Source organism: Xiphophorus couchianus, chromosome 9 (genome assembly GCF_001444195.1).
Source record: "Xiphophorus couchianus chromosome 9, X_couchianus-1.0, whole genome shotgun sequence".
NCBI lineage: Eukaryota > Metazoa > Chordata > Actinopteri > Cyprinodontiformes > Poeciliidae > Xiphophorus > Xiphophorus couchianus.
Window position 1 is genome coordinate 31180349 of NC_040236.1, and position 24043 is coordinate 31204391.

At 34.9% G+C, this 24043-nt stretch overlaps 1 protein-coding gene across 2 annotated transcripts in view; it reads right to left on the reverse strand.

Moving 5' to 3' along the window:
* The window catches only part of LOC114151165 (glypican-5-like), a 58091-nt gene that overhangs the window by 16195 nt on the left and 17853 nt on the right, over positions 1-24043 (reverse strand). The window contains exons 8-9 of one of the 2 annotated variants that reach the window (XM_028028192.1): positions 12391-12511; positions 2593-2734 (exon numbers count right to left, since the gene is read on the reverse strand). In XM_028028192.1, coding sequence (XP_027883993.1) covers positions 2593-2734; positions 12391-12511 — 263 coding nt within the window. Of the gene's footprint in view, positions 1-2592; positions 2735-12390; positions 12512-22552; positions 23404-24043 lie in introns of those variants that run through there. The other variant, XM_028028193.1, reaches the window with a different exon arrangement.

The window sequence follows — 24043 nt, forward strand, 5'->3', positions numbered from 1 at the left end:
TTGGCAATTCAGATTTACAGATAGATGTTTGCGTTTTTAAGATTTTCAAATTTTTTAAGTTTGCATGTAAATTATTTCTATTAAATGACAATCCAGAAGCACATACGTATATATTCATTTCATATATACATATATATTGCATTTTTTCTCTTAAATTAACATGGAGCTTATGATTTAATGTGCTGCAAAAACATAAACTACCCAAGTAAATAAAATAAACAATATGTCCATGCTTATCAGTGTGATTTGCGTGGTCCAGTGCAGCTCATGTCACCACTTTACTTTCAGTGCACAAGGAGCTTGTTTATATGCAAATAGCCAGCAAGGAGGGAGAAATAGAGAAAATTCCTCTCCGTCACTCTTTACTGTGATTCTGTCTTCAAGAACTGACAAAAGTTCAAGAGACATGATCCTAATATGCAGACACGAGCTCGGTAAATCATCGCCAGCAATTTCCCCCTGCAAATAACCAATGAACCAGATCCATCTCAGCAAGAGGAATGAGTTTCCACAGATGTGACACAACAAGGTCAGTGGAAAATCTCTGACAAATGTAGCAACAAATGCCTCACTTTAAGAGCCGCTAAACGACGGAGGGATGCACAGTCGGAAAACAAGCATTTAAACGCAAATGAGTTGTGAAGAGCTGCTTTAAAATGAATTTATTGTAAAAGGGAATAGCTGAGAAATTATCCTGCTGCGCATATGAAAGCAAATTTTCACAATGGGCAACATGAACTGTGTGATTATAACAATACATCTAAAATGTGTTGGACAATGAAGCCTTGAATGAATCTGGTTTCAACTCTAAAACGTAACTTTTTAAATAAATTAAATGCAACATTTACTAAGCAGAGCACAAAAAAATTTAAAAAGCCAACAAATTTTTATGTTTTATTACATCAGTCATAGCTAATAACAGAATAACCACAACTCCACCCTAACCCTATTTTAGAGGCTGTACTTTTCTATCCAAGCAGTAAAATAACTATGATTTAGATTATTTAATACATCCACAGAATGTCAACATCTTATGGGCACAGAAATACTGTAAACCACAAAATTATGAACTCACATAGTTCAAACATGTTGTTAAGACATAAATAAGGCAGCACATACAGTCATGTTGAAAATAAAACCCAGCCCAATCTGAAAACACATTCAGTTATCATAGCCTTCTGCATTTTTTTCACCAGCTCACTAAAAAAAATTTCTCTTGCTTTGCTTCGGTCTGCATCCCAGCAACTGCAAACCACTGGCCCTCGCTGCAGAGTCATGCAGGAGCAGTAAGCTTCACTCGAGGTTTACTCCGCTCCACAAGAAGATATTCAGGAACGACAAGGACATTGCAGGAATGATGAATGCACCGGTGACCTTTAACCCGGTTACATGCTGCCTCAGGGAGCAGAAAGGACACCGGCAGGTTGTGGTAACAATGAGCAAGACAAGGCCTCTGGTCACAGGTAATTAGGTGGTGCAGCAGAATACAGCTTTTGATCTCAGACCATCATACTTCTGTTGTATTCAGTTGTGCCACCTCTTCCAGAAAACATAAACAAGTGATGCTATTAGGATAATGAAGCGACATGAAAGGTTTTCTCCAAATACCCGAGTAACAAACCACTGTGACTTCACCTCTATCCAGATGCTCAAGATGCTGTTATTCAGCAAATTAGTAGAAAATCTACCCTTTCATTTAACTACATTAAGTAACTGCAGAAGTTTGTGTACCATAACGAAACTTTCACTTTGTATTCCTGAAAGTGGCAGTAATGCTCTTTTTGCAAACAGTTAGGGCGTATATGTCAAACTTGAGGCCATCATCTGGCATCACTTACTGCTAAACCACCTGAACTAAATAGCCAAGTTTCTTTAATTCATACCTTCAAAAAGCTGAATTAATCAATAATACATTCATTTCATTGATTAGTCCAATACAAACTCTGAATCTGCTCTGCTCTCAGTTTCATTTTTAATGTGAATATAGGTTCAAGAAGTGAAAAATTACATTTGAGCATTGATACAGAGCATAATTTTCTCATCAACCATTTAAATTATTCCAGGACTTTAGCTGTGCTCCCTTTGTGGAATTGCATCAAAGCTCAGAGGGGTTCCCTGGATCTCCAGATCTCCCTATGACATCCATGTTTTATGTATATGCTCACACACCATGAATAAACCAAAAGAAAATGAATAATCACTGTTTATTATTACATTTGTATCGCTGGGGCGACCTGGTTGTTCGTTCATCATTTATCCAAACTCATACAGAAATAAACTGCAGAAAGCGAGATGGAGGAAGTGAAGGAGCGGGAGCGAATCTAACTCTGAGCATTTTCCCTGCTGGCACCAAATATGTAAAGGCTGCAGCATATTCAAATCTACAGGCCAATGAACCATATGTCTGTATATTAATGAGCTAATTATGTAAGTATATGTGAATAGACTGTGTTTGAGTGGTGCATGAACAGGAAATGTATTTGCACCACGTCTGGGTCCACAGGGGTGTTGCTGTGTGGGCGCGTGTTTGCCATTGTTTATTCCTCTCTTCCCACATGCATGTCTGTATGTTTGTCTGCACATGTGACTCACCGCTCTCCTCACCAGATGCTCCACAGCCATCCTCATCATCACAATCGCTTCCACCGCTTCCATCTGTCAGGGCGCTCCCTCCGTCCTCTGCCTCCCCTCTTCCTCTTTCTCTGCTTGCCCAGCCGAGATCCACCAACAGCTCCTTTGCAAGTAGAAATTTAATAAATCTGATTTACAAATCTGCAGAGCACCTGGGTGAAGTAAGCCTGCAAAAACATTTATAGTTCTAACAGGACCTCAAATGTTGATCCTGCCTTAGATTCGCATTGAATCTCATATATTGCTAAGATTTTCTGTAGCTACTAGTAACAAAGATTAGTAATAGAAAAATGCTTTGAAATATTTTAAATTCACACTATAAATGTTCTAAATGTCTCAATCTGATCCCCGAGGCATTTCTTAATGTTCTGCATTGATGATTAACTGAAACAGCATTGAATCAACAAGCTATATTAAGATGGAGTAAACCTGCTAGCTTAGCACTTCATCAAATGGCTCCGCATTTAAAAGTTTGTAAGCTGGGGAGCGAAATAAGATACTGAAACTCTAGCTGGGTGTTGAGAACAAGTTTACTGGAGAAACAAAATTCTCCAAAAAGAAAAAGAAACACCTCAATTATCCGTCATTAACAAGACAGACAGGATATAGATGATTCTCAATGTCTTTGATAAGAGAAACACACTTAAAATACTAAAGTAGTGCATCACTAGCTTATTAAAATAAAAGCCTAGGTAATTTTTTACCAAAACATATTCAGGCAAAAAAAAAATCTTGGCAAAAAATGGTTTATTCTGTTATTTTAGGAAGTTGACGATGTGTAATGCTTAATGTTTTGTGCTAATGACCTTTAGTGTTTTATATTATTGCCCATCAAACTCACCGAAGTCACAAACATGACTGTCGTTTAAACTAAACATCAGACTGGGAATCTGTGTTTTAATATTTTTAAATGTCTCCGAATCTCTAAAAAGCTCAATTGATAAATTTTGATCACATTTTGCTGAATTTAATGATTTAGTTGATTTAAACTCTGAGTATATACAACCCCTTAGGCAACTTTGGTCTAAATTTAACCTGTAATGTATCCAGAATCAAAAGAAGCATGTATGCCAGTGCATACACAGCCCTGGAAAAAATTAAGACACCACTTAAAATGATCAGTTTCTCTGATTTTATTTTTTACAAATATATGTTAGAGTAAAATGAATATAGTTCTTTTATTGTATGAACTACTGACAACTTGTCCACGAAATTCCAAGCAAAACTTTTGTATTTATTTGCAGAAAATGAGAAATGGTCAAAATAACTAAAAAGATGCTGTGGTTTCAGAGAACAAATACTGCAAAGAAAACAAGTTTATGTTCACTTAAAAACAACAGTACCAATGTTTTAACTCAGGAAGAGTTCAGAAAATAACATTTGGTGGAATAAGCAGCAAGTTTTCAATGTGCAGTGGGCTCTTAACTTTTTCTAAAGCTGTAATTATTTTTAGATTTTTAACCACACATAGCAAGAACCATCTAAATTTCTGATGGATCAATGAAAATTATGCAGAGGGGAGGTATAAAAAGAGCAAATGACCCAATTTTAATGTGTTTAACATTAAACCAGTGCAATAAAACTGGTGAAATCGGGCAAAATAATATAAATAGGAATAAAATTAGGAGACAGCAGCTTGTGTTAACTCTGCCCTGGGAGAAAACACTGTGGAGATGGGTAAAATATAAAATATAAATGTAGCGCACATGCTTTTTAAAATATACATCAGTAAAATATACATTTCAAACTTGTCTTAGTTCTTTTTGGAAGCAGGACAAGTATAAACAGCTCTTATTATAGTCTGAACTTAACATTATTATTTCTGAACACATAAAAAGAGACGCAAACAGAGGCGTTAAGCAGCTGTGGAAACACCATGAGCCAAGATCCGAGGGAAAACCCAGAGATGGAGTGACAGAGTGTGGAGTGATTCACCGTTATTTCATTACGCTCAATGAGATCCCAAAATCCCCAAGAACACATTACACCCCGTCTCCAGCACGAGTGTCCTCTTAGTCATGTGGAAAAAGGGCAGATTTGACTATCATCCCCTTCTTATTGGAATCCCAAGCAAAAATGTCCAGAGGCTACAATAAATGAATATACACTGTAAAACATTTGAAGGCGGTTTAACTTGAAAATGAAAGTCCACCTGCTGCCTTGAAAAATGTCAACAAGAAAACTAAAGTTCATGAAGCTGATTTAACAACAACAGACAAGTTCTCCAAAACATTGTTTTTAAGTTCATTAATCTTGGATTGTGAGTTTTTACTTAAATTTAAACCAAAGAATTATTTTTACTCACATTATCAAGTTAAAATAACAACTTATTTTACTTTAGAATCATTTAAATTCTTGTTTCAAATTGCATGAACAAAATTTCTGATCTGATAATGAATTTTATTAAACATCACAATGAATTTGGCTCAAAAACATTTAGTGTGAACAGGACATTAAAATAAACATTTTCTTTAATAAAACACAAGAGTCAGATCAATGTAACGCAATTCCATCTCAGGGTACAAAAACATGCCGCTAAGCATTCTGGGAAATAGTTCCCACTCCTGTCAGTTTAAGTGATAAGCTAAAAACTCTAGTTTAATCAACTTTTACAGGTTTGACAAAAATCAATAAAAAGTTAACACAACTTCCTGCTGTAAGTTTATCTTTCACAAACTCACACATTTAGGTTCAAAATCTAAAACTCGTTCAATTTATTTGACTTAAAAACAACTACATGTGGCTCAGATGTTTTGCAGTGTACAACATCTGCTCTACGGTTGCTGCACCAGCTGTTTATTTACCAGTGCAACCACAGAAACTACGACACACTTTCTGTGCTTCACATAATCAAACTGAAGACAAAATCATTAACTTTATTACACGTGATTTAAAAGACTTCTTGTTTTAATTTAAGTTTCAATGTTTTTTTGTGCGTTTTTTTTCACAAAAGTAAATTGCTAAATCTTTAAACTGAGTTGCTACTATTGTAAAATTTAAACAGAATTTAGGCAGTTTTGCTTTAAGGAAACAAAAAAGTAAAAAGGATGACAAAATGTAAATAACATGCATTTAGCTATTTAGCAGTTTAAAATTTCTCTAAGCCCTGAAAAATAACTTAATCTAAGAATTAACATAGTAAAAGGTGTTATTATTATACTATAACTTTATGTTCTTTATTAACACAGAGCCAAAAAAAAAAACTTTTCAATTCGCAAATAATTTGATATTTTCTTTACGAAATCTTTCGTTATATTACAATAACAAGATATTTTCTTGCTTTTGCATAATAAGACATAAAAACAGCGTTGCATCACAGTATTCACCACAATATTTTCAATAAATTAGAACATTACTGACAATTAAATTTTACTCAGTAAGTGAAACAAATCATATAGATTATCAATACTCAGTGTAATATTTTCAAGCTATTTAAATTTTTACAATTTATTCTATGTGTTTTATAAACATTTACAAACTCAAGTTTTTGGAGGTTATTATTTATAGATTTATCAGATAAAATTTAGTTTTGCTAAATCAGAAAACAAAACATGGCAGTACTTTCATAGCAGGTCAGTAATAAATTTTAATAATCCGGTGAGTGAGCTGTAACCGGAAGAGATGCAACTAAATCTCTATTTTAACACTATTTGTGTTTACTTGCCCTCCAAATCATCTATTTCCTGAATAAAAGAAGAAATTGCATTACTATAATGTGATACAAACTGGTTCATAAGGTCAGAAGGGAACAAGTGACAACAGTGAAATGAAAATATTTTAATGAGTCACCCTGGCCCATCCTGTCATCTACTGTCACTTTGTTAAAGCAAAAATCTGCTCCCCTTGGATTCATTAGGCTGAGCATGTACGTACAAATCCTGATTGGTGCTGTAAATGACTGAATACACTAATAAAATCCCAGTAGATAAAGAATCTTTTATCAAACTTTATTACACATTATACAAACCAGAAACAGGAAAAAAATAAATCTGTGAAACATGGTTCCTGAAATGATTAAAATTCCAAAGATGCTTCTTTCTCCTGTTTCATATTTTCAGCCATCTCTCATCCTTGTTGTGGGAGTATATAAATGGCAAATGACAGACAGGAATGATAATTAATGAATGGCATGCATTAACTTGTACTTCAGACAAATAGCAACCTTTAAAAATATGCCGCTGTGCCAATAAGCATAATAATGCAACACTAAACTTCCAAATGACAATGAAAGAACATTAAAAGTACACATTTAATTCTCTGTTTACAAAAAGTGGAGCAGATAATACGGAGGCCCCTAGGGAGCATGTGGAAACATTTTTCTTTTGCGTTACCTCACAAAACGTTTGTGTTATATACACCCTGGTGTATTTTGCATACAGTCACAAATGTCAATTTAAAATTTCACTCTCTTTGATGCAAAAAACTGATTTTAACTCGATTTATTCACTGCATGTTTATGTTTGTTTGTGTAAGGCAGAGATGGAATCGCACATTTGTGATCCATTCAGACCACCAACACAAAAAAGACACAATCAAAACTGCCTATATTGATTAACTTAAAAAAAACAACTTACTGACAAAAGGTGGGAAAAGTGGGTCAACAATTTACGGCTAAAAACCGGAGGTGAGGAAACTAACAATGCCAGAGTTTGCGATCGCATCGTTTAAATTGCATTTTCAGATATTTTATTAGTTACTTAGAAAGACAAGCATTCAAATGAACCATGTTTTTAATTTGATTTCTGTAGATTGCTGAGAATGTTTGACCTACAAATGCAGTATGACTCAACATTAACACACAACTCCAGCATGATTTTGGGTTTACAGAAGCTAAATAAATTATGTACCAGGAGATCCAAGCACATAGAAATAACATGAGCTAGCTTGTTGTTAGCGATAGCATCGTTATCATAGACTATCACTGCTCACCTGCCAGAAACAAGTCGACAGCCATTTAATGCGTCTTTTGATCCTAAATGTCTGACCCAACCTGAAACTAAATGATTGTGTGCTCCAGGCTTTTGAAAGTTTTCTTTCATATATTGTAATAATATATATATTGTATAATATGAGGAGCTCCAGATAGTTATTTATGTCCATCGCCTCTACGCCGGGTAAATCTTTAACTTTATATGACAAGTCTTTTTTACAGAGACAATATGGATCGTATCCTAAATATATGCATATTTTTTTGAGATACCTCGTCTGTACCGGCTCATTTAGGGCAGTACCACACTCGCTGTGATCCATTTTGCTCCGTTTTGAACCGGAAAAATCCACTTCCTGACCCCCATCTGAATTTTGCGCCTCATCCGGGTCGGGTGTCTGAAACCAAGCAATTGCAAGATAACGCAGAAGAAAGAAATATTCCTCCATGTCCCCTAAGAAAACACCCTTTAAAGGTGTAAAATAGTTTTTTCAGTCCCATGTAGTGACCTGTTACAACAAACAAAACTGAACTTTTATTATTTTTACAAAAAAAGAAAAAGTTAATGCTTCACGCAAGAATATTTACATAAGATTAAATGTTCTCCAAAACAAAAATGACCACTTGCATTGAATTAATGAGCCCTAGAAATCTCATGCATAAATGATTATGTGGTGCGTGTGCAGCGTGCATTTTTGTGTTTATGGCAGAACCACTGCAAACCACAAATGCACCCTGTAAGTGCTGACTTAGCAGTTACACATGTTAAATGCAGCATGATTAATGGACCTAGCAACAGGATTAGAGGGAAAACAGGAAGAGCTTCAAAAGCAGAGGAAAGAGACTCAGCCTACGCTGTCCCATCATTTTCAATTACAGTCCTAAACATGTTCGACATGAAAATAATCCTTCTATTAATAACATTGATTACTTTTATGACTGACTGATCAATTCCCCTGCTTTGAAATTGAGCTTAATGTGTTAAGTTGAGGATCTGAATGACATTCAGGAGTCACAAAGTGAATCTTTGCTGACCTGGAACTAAAGACGAGATAACTTATCACACAGTTATCTTCATAATGACTGATAGCAGCAAATATATCATGGCAAGCTTAACATCTAAGGTGACATTGCCTTATCTTTTTTTATACTTTAAAATGCATCCAATTACGACAAGACATAAATAAAATTCTAGATACAGCCAACAGAATAAATATTGAGAATCAAATGAGTTATTAATTGCCATAATATTTCCCTAAGAGGCCACATGTACTGTCTGACTTTAATTTTAAAGCCAAACTTTATCATTTTTATTGTCACTTTTTGGTAAAGTTTCTGTTCTCATTATGTTTTCTGATATCATGAAACCAAGTGTTTTGTCTTTCAATATCTTTATTTTAGCTAATAAACCAACATAAAATGTAATTTCTGGACCTTTTTCCTCCACGGATGCAATATATCAGAAAAACATGAAATGCAATAATATTGTTAAGGATTATGACAATATTGATTACAATTTATCAGCAGTGCTGCACACTGATTCTGATTTGCCTGAGATCGGAAATTTGGTGAATATACTTTATTGATCCCCATGGGGAAATTGCTTAGGTAATAAACACAAAGTTTGTAATATATATATATATATGCAATACATTAACCAATAAATAACCTATAAAAGAGCACAGAAAAAATGTCATCAAATAGCACAGACTTGGGCATTATTAAGCCTGATGGCAACAGGCCTGATGGCGCTCTATGGTGCACTTTAGCAAAATGAGTTTCTGGCTGAAAGTGTATTTTTTATGCATAAAATATCTAAAACTGCAGCTTATATTTGTGACTCTGCAGATCTGGAGACACTTCAGGTGATGCATCTGCTGTGTTTGCAGATCTGCTTCAAATGCAGCTGCCAAAAAATTTTAAAAAGAGAAAGACTCCCCAGAACAGGAAATAAAGCTGAAGATACATATTCAGGGACTTTCTGCTGGTTGAAACTCAATTCTCATTAAGCATCGATTTGACAGCTCGCCACATGTCAATCAGGCGCAACATTATGATCACCTGCCAAACGTTACCAAGGCGCCGCCGACATGTCGGGGCTCAGATCCGACTCCATCCTGAAGGTTTGCTTCGACATCTGGCACCGAGACGCTGGCAGCATTTCCTTTAACTCCTGCAGGTTGTGAGGTGGGGCCTCTATTGATCAGACTTCTTTGTTCAGCACATCACAGACACTCAACTGGACTGAGATCTGAGAAATTTGACAACATCTGAAATTTATTGATGTGCTCTTTAAATTTTTTCTGAACCATATCTGCTTTGTGGATAGATTGTAGCGTTCAGAGAGGTTGCAACCCTCACAGAAATTTCCCTCCATGAGCCGATGAACACGGCCTGCAACAATGCTTCGGTTGGTGATTTGTGTCAAAGTAACTTTCATATTGATCCCAGCCGAAGATTTCCTAAAGCATCACCCTGCCTCCACTGGCAGCACTGCAAAAACACAAAATCTAACCAAAACGGTCTAATTTCCAGTGCAAATATTTTTGTACACTTGAAGTAAGACAAACTAACTTAAAAGTAACTTTTCAGCAAGCTATAGAGGCTTGTTTTATGTAAATAATTCCCTAATATTGATGGAAAAAGTACTTGTTCCGTTGGCAGATAAATTAACTTATAACAGGGGAAAAATGTATTGTTATAAGTTAAATAATCTGGCAATGAAACAACAACTTTTTCAGCAATATTAAGGAATTTATTTGGTAAGATTTTGTGTGAAGTTTCCAGTGTGAGTATTTTAGTACCTTTGAAATAAGCAACAGCATGAGCGGGCTGTATCCGCCCTGGCCTCAATGCTGCTCATTTTATTTTATTTTATCTTTTGGTCAGCTTTCTATTATCTCTATCTCGATTTAATACATAAAGGACTCTTCCCGTATCTGTGCCCTCTGTTCCCCGCACCTTTTCAGTCGTTGCAAATGTCAAATTCACCGTTAAAATGTCATAACATAGATTTTAAAAACGTACTATTTCCATTGGCTAATTTCTTTCACTTAGAAGAGTTAAAAATGTCTTGTTACAAGTGAAACAAATTGCAGGCGAATTGATGTATATTCAAGAATTACTGACTTAAAACAAGCTTATTTATGTTGCTGAAAAGTTACTGTTCAGTTAGTTTTGTCTTATTCAAAGAATGCTCATATATTTACACTAGCAAAAGTACTTGGTAAAATTCTGTGTTTTTGCAGTGAGCATAATTCAGCAGAGTTAAATCAACGCTGTGACGAGTCGATTTGGTCCATCTCAGAACTGCCGTTAATTTAACTCTTTCAGTTGTTTCAACAAGACAGAAAATCTTTATTTGGAGACAAAAAAAGTGGTCCATAAAAAATTTTTTAATAAATCATCAAATAAAAGAAGGACACAACCATCACAAAACAGACGATCAATTATTCCAATGTTTAAAAATGAAATTGAGAAGCTTTAAATATTTCATGTCTTAGAATTATTTAGTCACTTGCTGAAATAACTGAAAGAGTTCAATTAACACTAACTCTGGTGCTGTGGGTTCCACAGATAAGCAACACACACACACACACCCCAACACTCATATGATGTAAAAGAAAACCTCATTCATTAGTGCAGTAACTGTTTTCCACCACTTCATGGTTCAGTTCCTCCTGTGCTTTAACTGCACTTCTCCACCGTTTCACCACTTTTCCTTCCCCTTACTGACCCGCTCAGCTCAGCCTTCACTATCTGGGCCTCGTGAAACGTGCAGCTCATATTTCTGCACATCTTTCCTGTTTCTAACTCAGAAAAAAATTGATTTTCCCACTTCTTCCACTTAATGGTGAACATATTTCTCAGTTTTTTCTTTTTTAGGATAACTATTTTAAGTGCAATGTTTAAAAAGAAAACCTACATACTTAAATGCACTGCAAAAACCCAACATCTGTTTTGTGTAGTTTCTATTCCAAATATCTTGTTACATTGGAGTCACAATGAGTCACACTAATCATTAATTATTTATGCCAGAATTTGAAAAATAGGATATAAAAAAATGAAAATGTCAGGTTCTTTATCCATACACAGCAGAAATACAAAACCTTACCAAATATTTCTGTCTAGTTTCTAGTGCAAATATGTTAATACATTGGAAATAAAACAAAACTAACTTACAAGTAACTTTTTAGCAAAATATAGAAACGTTTTTTGAGTAAATAATACTTTTTAATAAAAAAGTACTGGCAGACTCAGTACTGGGGAAAATGTTTTCTTACAAATAAAATAATCTGCCAGTGAACTAGTACCTTTTCTGACACAATATTAATAAATTATTTCCGTAAAAGAAGCTCCTACATTTTGCTGAAAACTTACTTGTGAGTTAGTTTTGTCTTTTGTCCTATGTAAGAAGATATTTGCACTAAAACTAGACAGAAATACTTGGTAAGATTTTATGCGTATAAAGAATCAGATAACTTTTTAATTCTTGGGCTTTTTACATTCTATTTTTTCAAATTCTGCAATAAATGATCAATCACAATATTGATTGTGACTCCAATGCAATAAGATATTTGGACTAGAAAGTACACAAAGCAGTTTTTCTATTTTTCCAGTGTATTCGTGTGTGTAGGTTTTCCTCTTCATTTCTGCTTGTCTTTAAAATCCTGGCATAAATAATCAGTCATTAGTGTGTCAATTTATGGGTTCACATGACGCTATGATTCATGTGTGCAACATATATTATAATTACACCATAAAGTGGGAAGCTGGAAATGCAAAAATCTGCTTTAATATGAGAGTTAAATCTGATTTCAGTGTCGTTTTACCTGCGTTAGCCACTCCAGCCTTTGTTTCACCTCCTTGAGGGCAGGATCTGTGTGGCGTATAGACATCTCTGGATTCTCCTTCTGGGATTTCAAAGTGCTGCCAACAACGTGACCTGCATAACTACACACACACACACACACACACAATTTGAGATAAACATGCACGTCTTCCTGCTACGGTTTAGCTGTGCATGTGTTGCTTCACTGCCCCGGTTCTAACACACTCGTGAAGCACATGACGATTCACTTTATGCACAAAATATACAACTTGTTCCATCACATCAAACACCGTTTCTGGAAACTTGCACCAACCATTACTGTAACCACTGATTTTCTCCTCCTGGCCTTTGATCTGAAACTGGCATAAGCTTTAATTTCAAGGCAACTTTGTTTTCCTAAAATGGAACAATTCACATGACGGAGACTTGTGAAAAGGAATGCAGGTATCAACATCTGGGAGAAAACACAGACGTTTTTATCTAGAAAGTTCATGTAGAAACATTAAAACCACTGCTACTGAACGGATGAGTCACACTCACATTCAGGACAGAATAATCTTTTTCTCAGAAGTCGAATTGTGAGGATGGATGTGTTTTCAAAACCTGAGCAAAGCTAAACTCTGTTAGCTGTAAAATGAGTCACAAATTAAATTATCCAGGAGGAGAAACCATAAAAAATTTATGTATTGTGAGAATTTAGTTCATCTATCATGTGCAGAACCCCGACAGTTTTTCTGTGTATTGCTAATGTTTATCCAAATGCACAATCCAAACCATGCGATACAGTTCTGTTCAGGACTTAAATTTAATCAACTTATATTACCGAACACCAGTTCTTCAGAAGTTTTATTTTTACTTCCCAGATGGTAAGATTCACAGCGTATTTTTGTCTAGTTTCTAATGCAAATATCCGTTCACACCAAACAGGTTTTGAGCGTCGGTGCGTCTGGTTTGCGTTTATAGTCTATGTGGATCCGCATCAAGCGCTGCGTGAGTTGAAGCATTTCAAGCGTTGGACGCATCAAGCGCATCCGATGCTGAAGTTGAAAAATCTGAACTTATTTTATGGCCGTCAACCAGCCCATAATAGTGCATTTTCCAACGTGATCTCAGAAAAAAAACCCACGAATTGTCACTGTTTGCTCTCGTCCTATAATCAACGTCCTAATCAAGTTATGACTACAGAGTCAGGAAAAGAAAGGACCTTGATTGGAAGACCATAAGTTATAACTTTTACTACTTGGAAATACTGTATTTTCCCCACATTTGAGCTACCCAAATCCAACGTTGAGTCTATGAACTTTAAACAAACTTATTTATATAGACAAAATATGCAGGAGACGTATGCCAAGGAGTCTCCTCTCAACGTCCGCCAAGAGCGATTTTGACACGTCCAACGCGCGTCTAGAGAAAAATGTCAAGCGTCTGACTTCAAAGTGCACACGCGTCGAACTTAAAGCGTTGGACGAGTTTTTGACACGCAAAACGCGTTCGGTGTGAAGTACAACTAAAATAAGGCAAAACTTACTTACAGGTAATTTTTCAGCTGATAATAATTAAATAATTCCTTAATATTGATGAAAAAAATATTAGTTCTACTGTCGTATTTTTTCACTTATAACGTGGGAAAAATATTTTGTTACAAGTGAAATAATTTGCCAATGAAATTAGTACATTTTCGTCAATAGTATGGAATTATTGACTTAAAAATTGCTCCTTTATCTTGCTGAAAAATTACTTGCAATTTACTGTTGTCTTTTTTTGAGTGTAATGAGACATTTGCATTAGAAACTAGACCAAAATTAATTGGTAAGATTTCGTTTTTTTGCAGTGTTACAATTACAGTTGCTCATTTTGATTAATGCTCCGATTGTAGATATGGGTAAATTAAAATGAAAAGTTATTTTCTGGTAGCCTTGTCGTCACTTATGAAGGTCGAAATACATCTAATTACCTACATGGCATGTTCCCCCGTCTTTCCCATTTTGAATAGAGGCCTGGTTCTGTAGTATTAACATCCCAAAGAGACAAAAAGGAACTGATTAATAATTGAAAGTTCATAAATACTGTAATTAAATATTATTTAAAAGTAAAACCTATTACAAATGGATTCCAGCCCAATTATTTTTGGCAGTGCTTTTTAGTAAAGAAATAAAAGATTTTATGATTAATATTTTTAAATGAGTTTCTGTTTTTTTTACATTGCTTAATGTGTTTATTTTAATTCTGTAGCACTTTGAGATTGACATGTAAAGTGGATTATAAATAAAATGTTATTATTATAAATGATGTTTTTGGATCACTGAGTATATATTTACTAAAATTAAACTTATGTATACATCTAAAATAAATTCAGTGAGAATATGTTACCTAGATAAAAGGATAATCTATTTTAAGACACCAAAATTTGTGAAGATTGGTTCATTATCAAAGTAAAATTAAAGCTACAGTTAATATTTGCATCTTTTAAGAGTAAAAATTCCCAAAACAAAAATATTTTATTTTATATTATTCATGCAATGTGACAATTTTACATAAATACATATTCTAGTGGATATCTGTGTTCGATTTAATATGTGAAGAATAACTGGGTGGATCCGCCTGAGAGTGTACATTTCTTCATTTCCTGTCATTTTTGATCATCTTGCAAGCTGATGCCTCATTCTGCAGCGGAGCCTGCATCGCATCATTTCGCCTCTGTAGGGTGTCAGGGTGGGTGGATCAAAAGAAAGAAAGATGGAGTGAGAGAGAAGAAGTTTATGAGTCATATTATTTCATGTTCCACACCAGCTTTGCTCGCTAATACAATCAGCCACCAACTCAGTAACCACACAGTCCATGCCCTGCACTACACAAAACACGATCTGGCTATGGCAACAAGGGGGAAGGGATTGTGGGAACTAGTGAGCAAAAACTTAGTGGCTGCATCTGAGGCGATGCCAAAAGATGCTGCAATGTGAAGGACCGGGTCCTGCTGGTCTGGGATCAGACAGAAACTTCACCCAGCACTGAAAGCCTTTAATTAACTCTCAGATTCTCGGTTTACAAAGATCGTGTTTCTCAGTGAAGGTCTTGTTTCCACATCAGACAAAGTGTTAATGTTCTGAGTCCAGCTATGCCTGGCAGCTGTCTACAACATTTAGGGTCACCAGAGATTAATATTATTATCCATTTGAGCAAGTTTGTTCCAAAATAGCTCTGAGCCAACATCTCGCATAACAAGTCTTAATCTGAAAAAGGATAAAACTGAAAATTCTCATGGGAAAATTAGACAAGTTGGAGAAATAACATCAGGCAGTGGGTCAAAAACGCAACAAAGAAGCATGAATATGGTGTCATGCAAATAAATTTCAGCTTGTAGTCAAAATATTGCCTGAACAGCAGCTGGAAGTCATAATTTCATCACTTTATGATAATTATTGTTTCTCCAGTGAAAGGAAAATCTGTCAAGGACAAAAACTGTCAGACCTGATCATGTTGTCAATAGGAGAAACCATTGATTTATGCCTAAATTAAGCCTGCATATGAATAAACAGAACTAATTTTTCTTTCATGCACTATAAAGTGTGCTAATTCTGGAGAAAAGGAGATAAAATACCAACAAGTAGGATTTCAGTGGGTCAAAATTATAATTATAGACTAACTACGAAGCCCAGTAATGTCTGAAGAAATGTTTTCTAGCTTTTTATAGGAATAAATTAACTTGTTTGGAGTTTACAACCTGTTTTTTTGGCAGAATTTGTGGAGTTTATTAAAATCTGTCCCAGCATTTAAATTAAGTTGAACAATTGAATTATTCTTCTATTCTTCATGTAATTCACAAAGAATAAGGAAGTTTAACGAAGATGATGCTACCAACACGGTATTTGACAGCTTATACAGTTTTCTTATTTTTGAAACTCTCATTTTTACTCCTTTAAACATTTTTCTTATCATTGAGACAAAATATTATTTATATCTTTTGACCAAACCCCTTTTCTCCAGAAGGAATTTGGCTTTTTCTTATTGACAGATTTAGGTAAAAATTAAAGATATTGATCCTGATTTCTATCTAAATATGTCAAACAATTGAGAAAACTGTCTTATATTAAATCTCTGATTTAAGATCTTATTTAAATGTTTGTTACATTAAACCAAACCAAATGAGATGACAAGAGTCTTAATAAACATTACATGTTTAACATTTTTATTCAAGTTTAAAACTAATATGACATTCATTCCCAAGATGGGTAAAAGAGGATGCAGGCTGGAAGATTATAAAAGCTTTTTCTTTTTAGAAATTACTTTATTCAAGGTTTATTTTTGCAGCTCATCCTTCAACAATGATGCAGTGTTTAACAAATAAAGAAGCAAAAAACAAACAACTTGAAGTTTGTATGAAAGATTTAGTTTAAATTGTTTGTTTTCCACACAAGATTTGGTGTTTAATAATTAATCTAGTATTGATGGACATATAGAACATATTCTTTGCTGGTATTCTTTTAAAAATGAAGCATTTTCTGTGCAGATTAAATACATTTATTGAAGCTCATTCCCATAATCTCAGATTATCTCAGATAAAAACATCTAATAATGCTATATTACATGAAACCTAACATAGTCAGACATTACCCTTATATGTAAATAGCAAAGTAAACAAAAATGATCCATTTTCAACAATGTCACCATGGAAACTGCTTTCATGGCCTGCAAAGGTATATCAATGAAAAGCAAAAGATCAGAAGGTGCATCCTTGATAATCTCTGCTTATTGAGTCATTTAAGTTCTGCAATTCAGTGCAGCATTGGGAAGAAAGGAAAACAGAAAATGATGTGCAGCAGAGTGATCCCACACAATAACAAGATACACGGGTACATGTGAACGTATTAACATGTCTCATGAAAGGCATGTCCCCACCAGGGGAGAATGTAAAACCGACGACAGAGGAAGGGGAAGAAAAAGCAAGAAGGAAGAAAAAACCAAAAGAATGAATAAAAGAGCAATTAAAAACCATATTTTTTCCCCTCAGGGAAAATCCCAAGATTCCTCAGGCTCCAGCAGAGATTTCAGGGATCAGTTTCAGCCTCTCGCCCACTGCATCTGTCCTGTCAACACGTCACAAACACTGAACTGAAGTATTTATTTAGGTTTTCTTTAATCCTTATTAAAGTTCAGAATGCGTCGGTGTTTATTAACCGTAAGTAACACACACAGCTGAGGTGAGTTTCAAAGACATGCACTGTAAAACATTTCAGCCACATTTAGTTGTGTCTACTCTCTTCTGCTCTGTAAGCCAAATAAATTTAGCAAGTTTTAGATTTTTAACCTGAATGTGTGAATTTGTGAAAGATTTTTGTCAAACCTCCAATTGTTTAATGAACTAGAGTTTTTAGGTTTTCACATAAAAGAAACTGAAAGGAGAAAAAGACAGGAGTAGGGACTATTTCCCAGAATGCTTAGCGGTATGTTTTTGTATCCTGAGATGGAAGTGCGTTACATTGATCTGACTCTTGTGTGTTATTAAGAAAAATGTTTATTTCAATGTCCTGTTCACACTAAATGTTACTGAGCAAAATTTATTATGATGTTAAATAAAATTCATCATAAGATCAGACATTTTGTTCATGCAATTTGAAACAAGAATTTTAATTATTCTACAGTAAAATAAGTTATTTTAACTTGAAAATAATAGAGAAATCATTTGAATTGCAGCTTTAAGTTAAAACTCACAATTCAAGATTAATGAACTTAAAAAGCAATGTTTAGACAACGTGTCTCTTGGTGTTAAATCGACTTCATGAACTTTAATTTCTGAGTTAAAACCAAAACAATTTTCTCATTGACTCAAATTGCATTTTCAAAGCAGCAGGTGGACTTTCCTTTTCAAGTTAAACCATCTTAAAATGTTTTAAAGTGTATGACTTTGAAACTACAAAAAGGCACAAAGCTTTAGTATTTGTTTTCTGAAGCTGCTTTGAGTTTGGTTTCATAAATGCGACATAATGAAGCAGCTTTTTGATGTAGAGCAGAAGACCCAAGACTGCAGTTTTTCAGCAAGATATTTGTCCGTAGACAAACATCAAAGGGTTATTATGTTCCATAACAAGGCAACCAACCGGCTTAATTGTGAAAAACGCAATGGTGAGTATTTTAATTTTCTCCTCTAATGACTCTCAGAGCTCAGCGGTTAATGGAGCCCAAAGGCCCGAAGGTGGAGGCAGCAGAATGTCTACAAATTAGATCTTTGTAATCAGGTAGTGAGAGGAAAACAACTTCAGCATCACTTATTCTTACAAGTCGATGCAAAAAGTGCAGCAGTGCAGAAAAGTAACCTTTTTTTTTCCTTTTTTTTTTACATAACACGGTTTTGGTTTTACATTTAAATGTTAATTTCCCAGAGAGAAACAAGAAGGAAGTTTCTAATTCGGTGACCTTTTTAGTAACGAGGGAAACGCAGCAAATGGAAATGAGTGTAATATATCATTCTAATACGATTAACGATGTCGTTTTCTTTAATGTTGTAGATCTTTAGGAAACAGCTGCAGATCAAATACAAAACAATAAAAGCACTAAAATACTGACACTACATCGGATTCACCTATGTGCAAGGAAATTGAACTGTATAACATTAATATTTTAAGCTAAGCTGATCCACATACAGTTTATAAATATGAACGCTACAGATAAAGCAGTATTGATTATGAAATCCAAGTTTTGTCAGAAAAAATATGATGAAATTGCAACACAGCAATGCATTTATTTTGCTATGACTATGCAATATGTTATTGCAAAATCAATAATTAATGAAGCAAAGGGCCTTGAGCGTAGCATTGCTAGTGAAAGGCTAATAAGGGGTGAGGCTCACAGTGGGTTAGATTCACATTACTAATTTCTCAGACTTTTCAGCAGATATGAGTTACATCAACACATATTATCTGAAAGCTAATTAGGCAATGAGAGCAAATCCTTTTAAAGACATCAAGTGTAAAGGAGTTCATCTGTGTGTTATCACTTTTTAGTTGCCTCAAATACAACAAATAATTTAACCAAGATATAGACACTATGAACCTTTTAAACTTTGACCAACAGTATATTAAAGGGGCGGTATTATGTATGTTAACTTTAGTTGTTATAAAAATGCAAGATATATCAAATAAGACTTAAAAGACATTTGATTTTGTAATTTAACGCCTTGAAATTGGGCTTCTGTCTCTTTAAAAACTTTTGCTATTTCTGAAGCTTCACTTACGGCATAAGTGTCAAACTCAAGGCCCATGGGCCAAATCTGGCCCGCCGCAGCTTTTTATGTGGCCCTCTAGATTCTAGACTAAACACTGCTAACATTTTTAGCAGCGCTGCTCTGAGAAGTAGCTCATATAATAAAATATTTGAACTAGAAACTGGAACAAAATACTTGGTAAGATTTTGTGTTTGATAGCGCTGAATGATTTCAGCTATCTTAAGCGTTTACAGAGATAGGGGTGTCTTAATTTACTTCTAGCCTACAGTTGTATTTTTTCTTACATTTTTACAGAAAAACTTGATTTTCTTCCATTTTTTTAGACTATAACGAGGAAACTAAAGGTCGGGGACAAAAGAAAACAAAGTTCCAGACACTGTGAAACACATGCTGTCTCTGACTAGACAAGTAAAAAAACTCTTTTGAAAGTAGAGGTCTTAAAAAACAACTCCTGATTATCACTATCATAACTGATCAGCTAAAGCTAAATAATAGGCTTTAAAGAAAACAAATCTTGCAAGAGGAGATTTTTTTTTTTTTTACTTCATATGAAAATAAATTGTATGTTCTTATCAAAAGCCTTTTCTTCTGTCCAGTATGTGCTGTTCCCTTGAGTGAATAGGAACCTGTCAGGCCTTTAAATGGGCTTTTTGGGCAGATTACAGATGGAACGGCTACTGGGTGTTTGACACCAAATGATAATACTGCAGTGGCTGTGCCACAGCGAGATGTGACTATGAGTGACATTTAATAAGATCCGGACAGCAGCAGACATAAATCACCCGTCTGACAACGGCGCGTTCCCGCAGCCGTCGGATTCTTCAAGGCTGCCAGTGGCAACGAACACAGACATCAATCCCTGATTCCTCCGTGTGTTTCATCCACACTGAGCATTTTAAAGTGTTTCTAGTGTGACGCAAACACGGATTTACAGAAGAGAAGCGAAAATAACAACTGAGTGAGATTTAGTCATTTCAGCATCTCTGCTATTTAACTTCACACACATGCATCCATGACCCTTTTTATTTATATACAAGCACAACATTACAAACATCTGAAGCATGCACTTGTGCTTCTGGACGTCCTGGATGTTGGTAATAAATGCTGCGGTTTGGATAGTTCCTGGAGACTTAGCTTCATATTTTATATTCTCTTCAGTTTGGGATGCTGGTGCAATACTGCCCCCTTCTGGAAGCAAAAAGCTATCACAATAGAAAGCGTCTCCACAAAATGAGAGAAGTCTCACTTCAAATGTTTAAATTTAAATTATGCCCCTGGTAAGCATCTATATACGTATACTTTAAGCAATGAAAATAACAGTTTGTGAAAATATTTCATTTTGTTACATTTATAGAAAAAAAGAATTATTTAACTTTTGCAAAATGATATCCCGTCTACATTGTCTTAACTTTGGGAAATAAATAATTTTCAATTAAAAAACAAAAAGAAATATAAATACTATATTTCAGCCTCCCTATTTGGCAGTACTCAGATAATGTTTTAATTAGGGTATGCAATTCCTGAAAAATAATCCATAAGATGTTTACGTGTTCTATAAAATCTTCACATTTTGGTTCTTGATTACCTAAATACTGGGTTTATTTGCTTGTTAAAAATTATTATGCAAATGGAAACTGTATTACACATTTTCCTAGCTTTCTCAATTGATGTGTGTCATTTTTTTAACCAATAATGTGCTACTAATACTGAATAAATATGCTCTGTCATCTGATGGGAAAACATTTAAAGGGTCCTTTAGGGTTTAGCACGTCTTTTGGGTTTATCTGAAAGTTATACTGTTTCCCCTAGAAGACCAATTTGCAGTACTTAAAAAAACCTTAATTCAATACAAATTTATAGCATAAATATTTCAAATACAAAATATAACAGAGCCTTTGCTGATTCATTTCACTCTACGTGACTTGGCTTTGTGTATTTTTATTTTCCACTGCAAGGATCGAGTGTTTATTGCAGCAGCGCCATAAAATTCTGCTGTTAAGACACTAAATTCAAGAAAGATTAGAAACTTTCCATTTGCATTAAAATGTTTGACATCTTTTCAGATTAAAAAACACTACGCAAATGAGACCATCAATAAACAAAAATCCCTAACAGGGCTTCTAGAGTTTTCTTTCTGTTATCTAAAAAATTTGTTTCAATTGGATCGAAATGTGAGGAAATTATGTAAAAGATCACATTTTTCAGCACGTCCATAAAAATCTGAAAATCTGCTGCAGCATGACTTAGCAGCTAATCAAAGTATGTATGCTAACCAATCAGATAAGTAGAAAGGCCTAAAGCAATATTGACTTAAAGCCACAAAACTGTTAAATGAAAAGTAGATTTTATGAAGAGGGTATTGAAGATGTACAAAGTCTGTGCGGAGATTTTATTAAATACTTCAGAGAACAAAGAAAGTAATTTTTTATGCCATCAGCTTTTCAAGCGTCGAGTCTCTTTGATCAGTTTGGTTTTGACTCAACTGACTCAAACCTTCGGCTGTTTTGATGTTAAAAGAAGAATTTACAAAGAGAAAAACAAACGCAACTTAAGTAAAATTTCTCTCAGTTTCTTGCTTCCGTTTTGCATTTTGAAAGTTATAAACCCAGATATTGGTAGCAAATTTTATCCTCTCTACCCTCACAACTGGAATACTGCAAATTTAAGAACTGTGGAGTTTTTACTTTATTTTCTGACATACAAAACCAGCACAAGATGGCTCTGTTCTCCATCGACGACTTTAACAAAACTTCTCCAGAAGATTTAAGGGACTGGCAGGACAAAAATTAGACGAAACAGCTTGGCCAACACTGTGGATAAATGTCACAATCCATAGATAGACAACAACAGACTGCAGCCGTTAAAAAGCAACATCAGCAATCAAACTGGAATCACAACAATTCCACTGAAAATTCAAAAATATTTTATTGATTCCAAAAGGCAATGAAATAAAAGCTGTGGTATTATTACAGCTTCTCCAATGTTAGTTAGCTGCTCCCTGTTGTAAAACACCCTGTTGCTATGGTTACACATCATAACAAAATGGCAAAATGTGAAAAATATTGCCAAAGATCTGTCCAAACTACACAAGAATAGACAGTTGTCCAAACAAAAAAGAAAAGCATTATTTCTCCCCAGAAAGGCAGGAATGAAGTTTTGAAAAGTAAAAAAATAAAAATCTCAATGGAAGTACAAACCTACTCCAATGTGCTGCAACCCAGAGCGGGTGAACAGGTTTCCTGCACTTCAACAAGAATCTTCAAACTCCAACAAGAGGCAAAATCTAAACAGTTTCCTCCTAAAGTGACTCAGAGTTGCCTCAGTGTTGGTGACACTATTTTTCTGTAATAGGAAAAAGTTAAAACCAAGGTATTTAGCTTTCCCAATTATATGGTGTCTAAAATATCTGAGAAAATACTGATAATTATGGATGAACATCCAACAGTTCTTATTCGCTAGAAAGAGGCCTCAGTAGGTTTGTAGTTAGGAAGAAAAGGCAATGTCTTCTCTTCTCCTCCATCATCCAGTCTCAGACTTTCTCATCATTTACTGCCATCCAGTGTTTTTTCTCACATACAGATACTCTCACCAACGCAGACATTTGTAAGTGAAGTGGGTCAGAGGGCGGTGGAGATGAATGGAGGTCTGAATAGACGGACGGAGACATGAATGGATGGTCGGATGAATGAATCAGTGGGTGGATAGATGGACGAAGGAGAAGAAGATGAAAAGAGGTCAAAGAGGCTCAGACTGGCTGCAGTCCAACTCCAGCCAGAAGCGACATCTCTTCTAGTCCTTTGAGTGGAACAAGAAAGAACACGATGACAGACGATTACTGAAGCTAAATCTCCTAAGCATCAAAAAAATGCAGAGTGATGGGAGGTTTAGTTTCTGTTGGCCGATTGTGAAGGAAAGAATGATTTTTTTCCTTCTTTGTAGTTTTGTAGTTTAATGTAATATTCAATACTTAATAAAGCCTTAAGACACATATATCTTATTTCTTACAGAAATAAATGGAAGTAGTTAGTTTGTTTAGCTCCATCCATTCATTTTCCAGACCCATTTTGTTGTGACGTATTGGTACCGATATTCAGTCATCATTGGGCAAGAACTCATGCAAAGAGGATTTGAACCTCATGCTCAATGGTGACAATGATGACAACTGTGTCATCTTGCACTCCAGCATGTTTAGTGTCTCATAATTTATTTAAGATTTTATTATTAAATTCCACCATGAGGCAAACTGACATAAAATACAGGCACATTGTGCCATTTTATAGCACAATTAAGTAACTTTGTTACCTTCAGTTGTTATAAAATTGCAAGATATATCAATTATGCCTTAAGAGAAATTGACTTTGATTCGAAATTGGACCTCTGTCTCTTTAAAAACTCCTGCTCTTTCTGTAACAGGAAGTCACCACAACATGGCTCC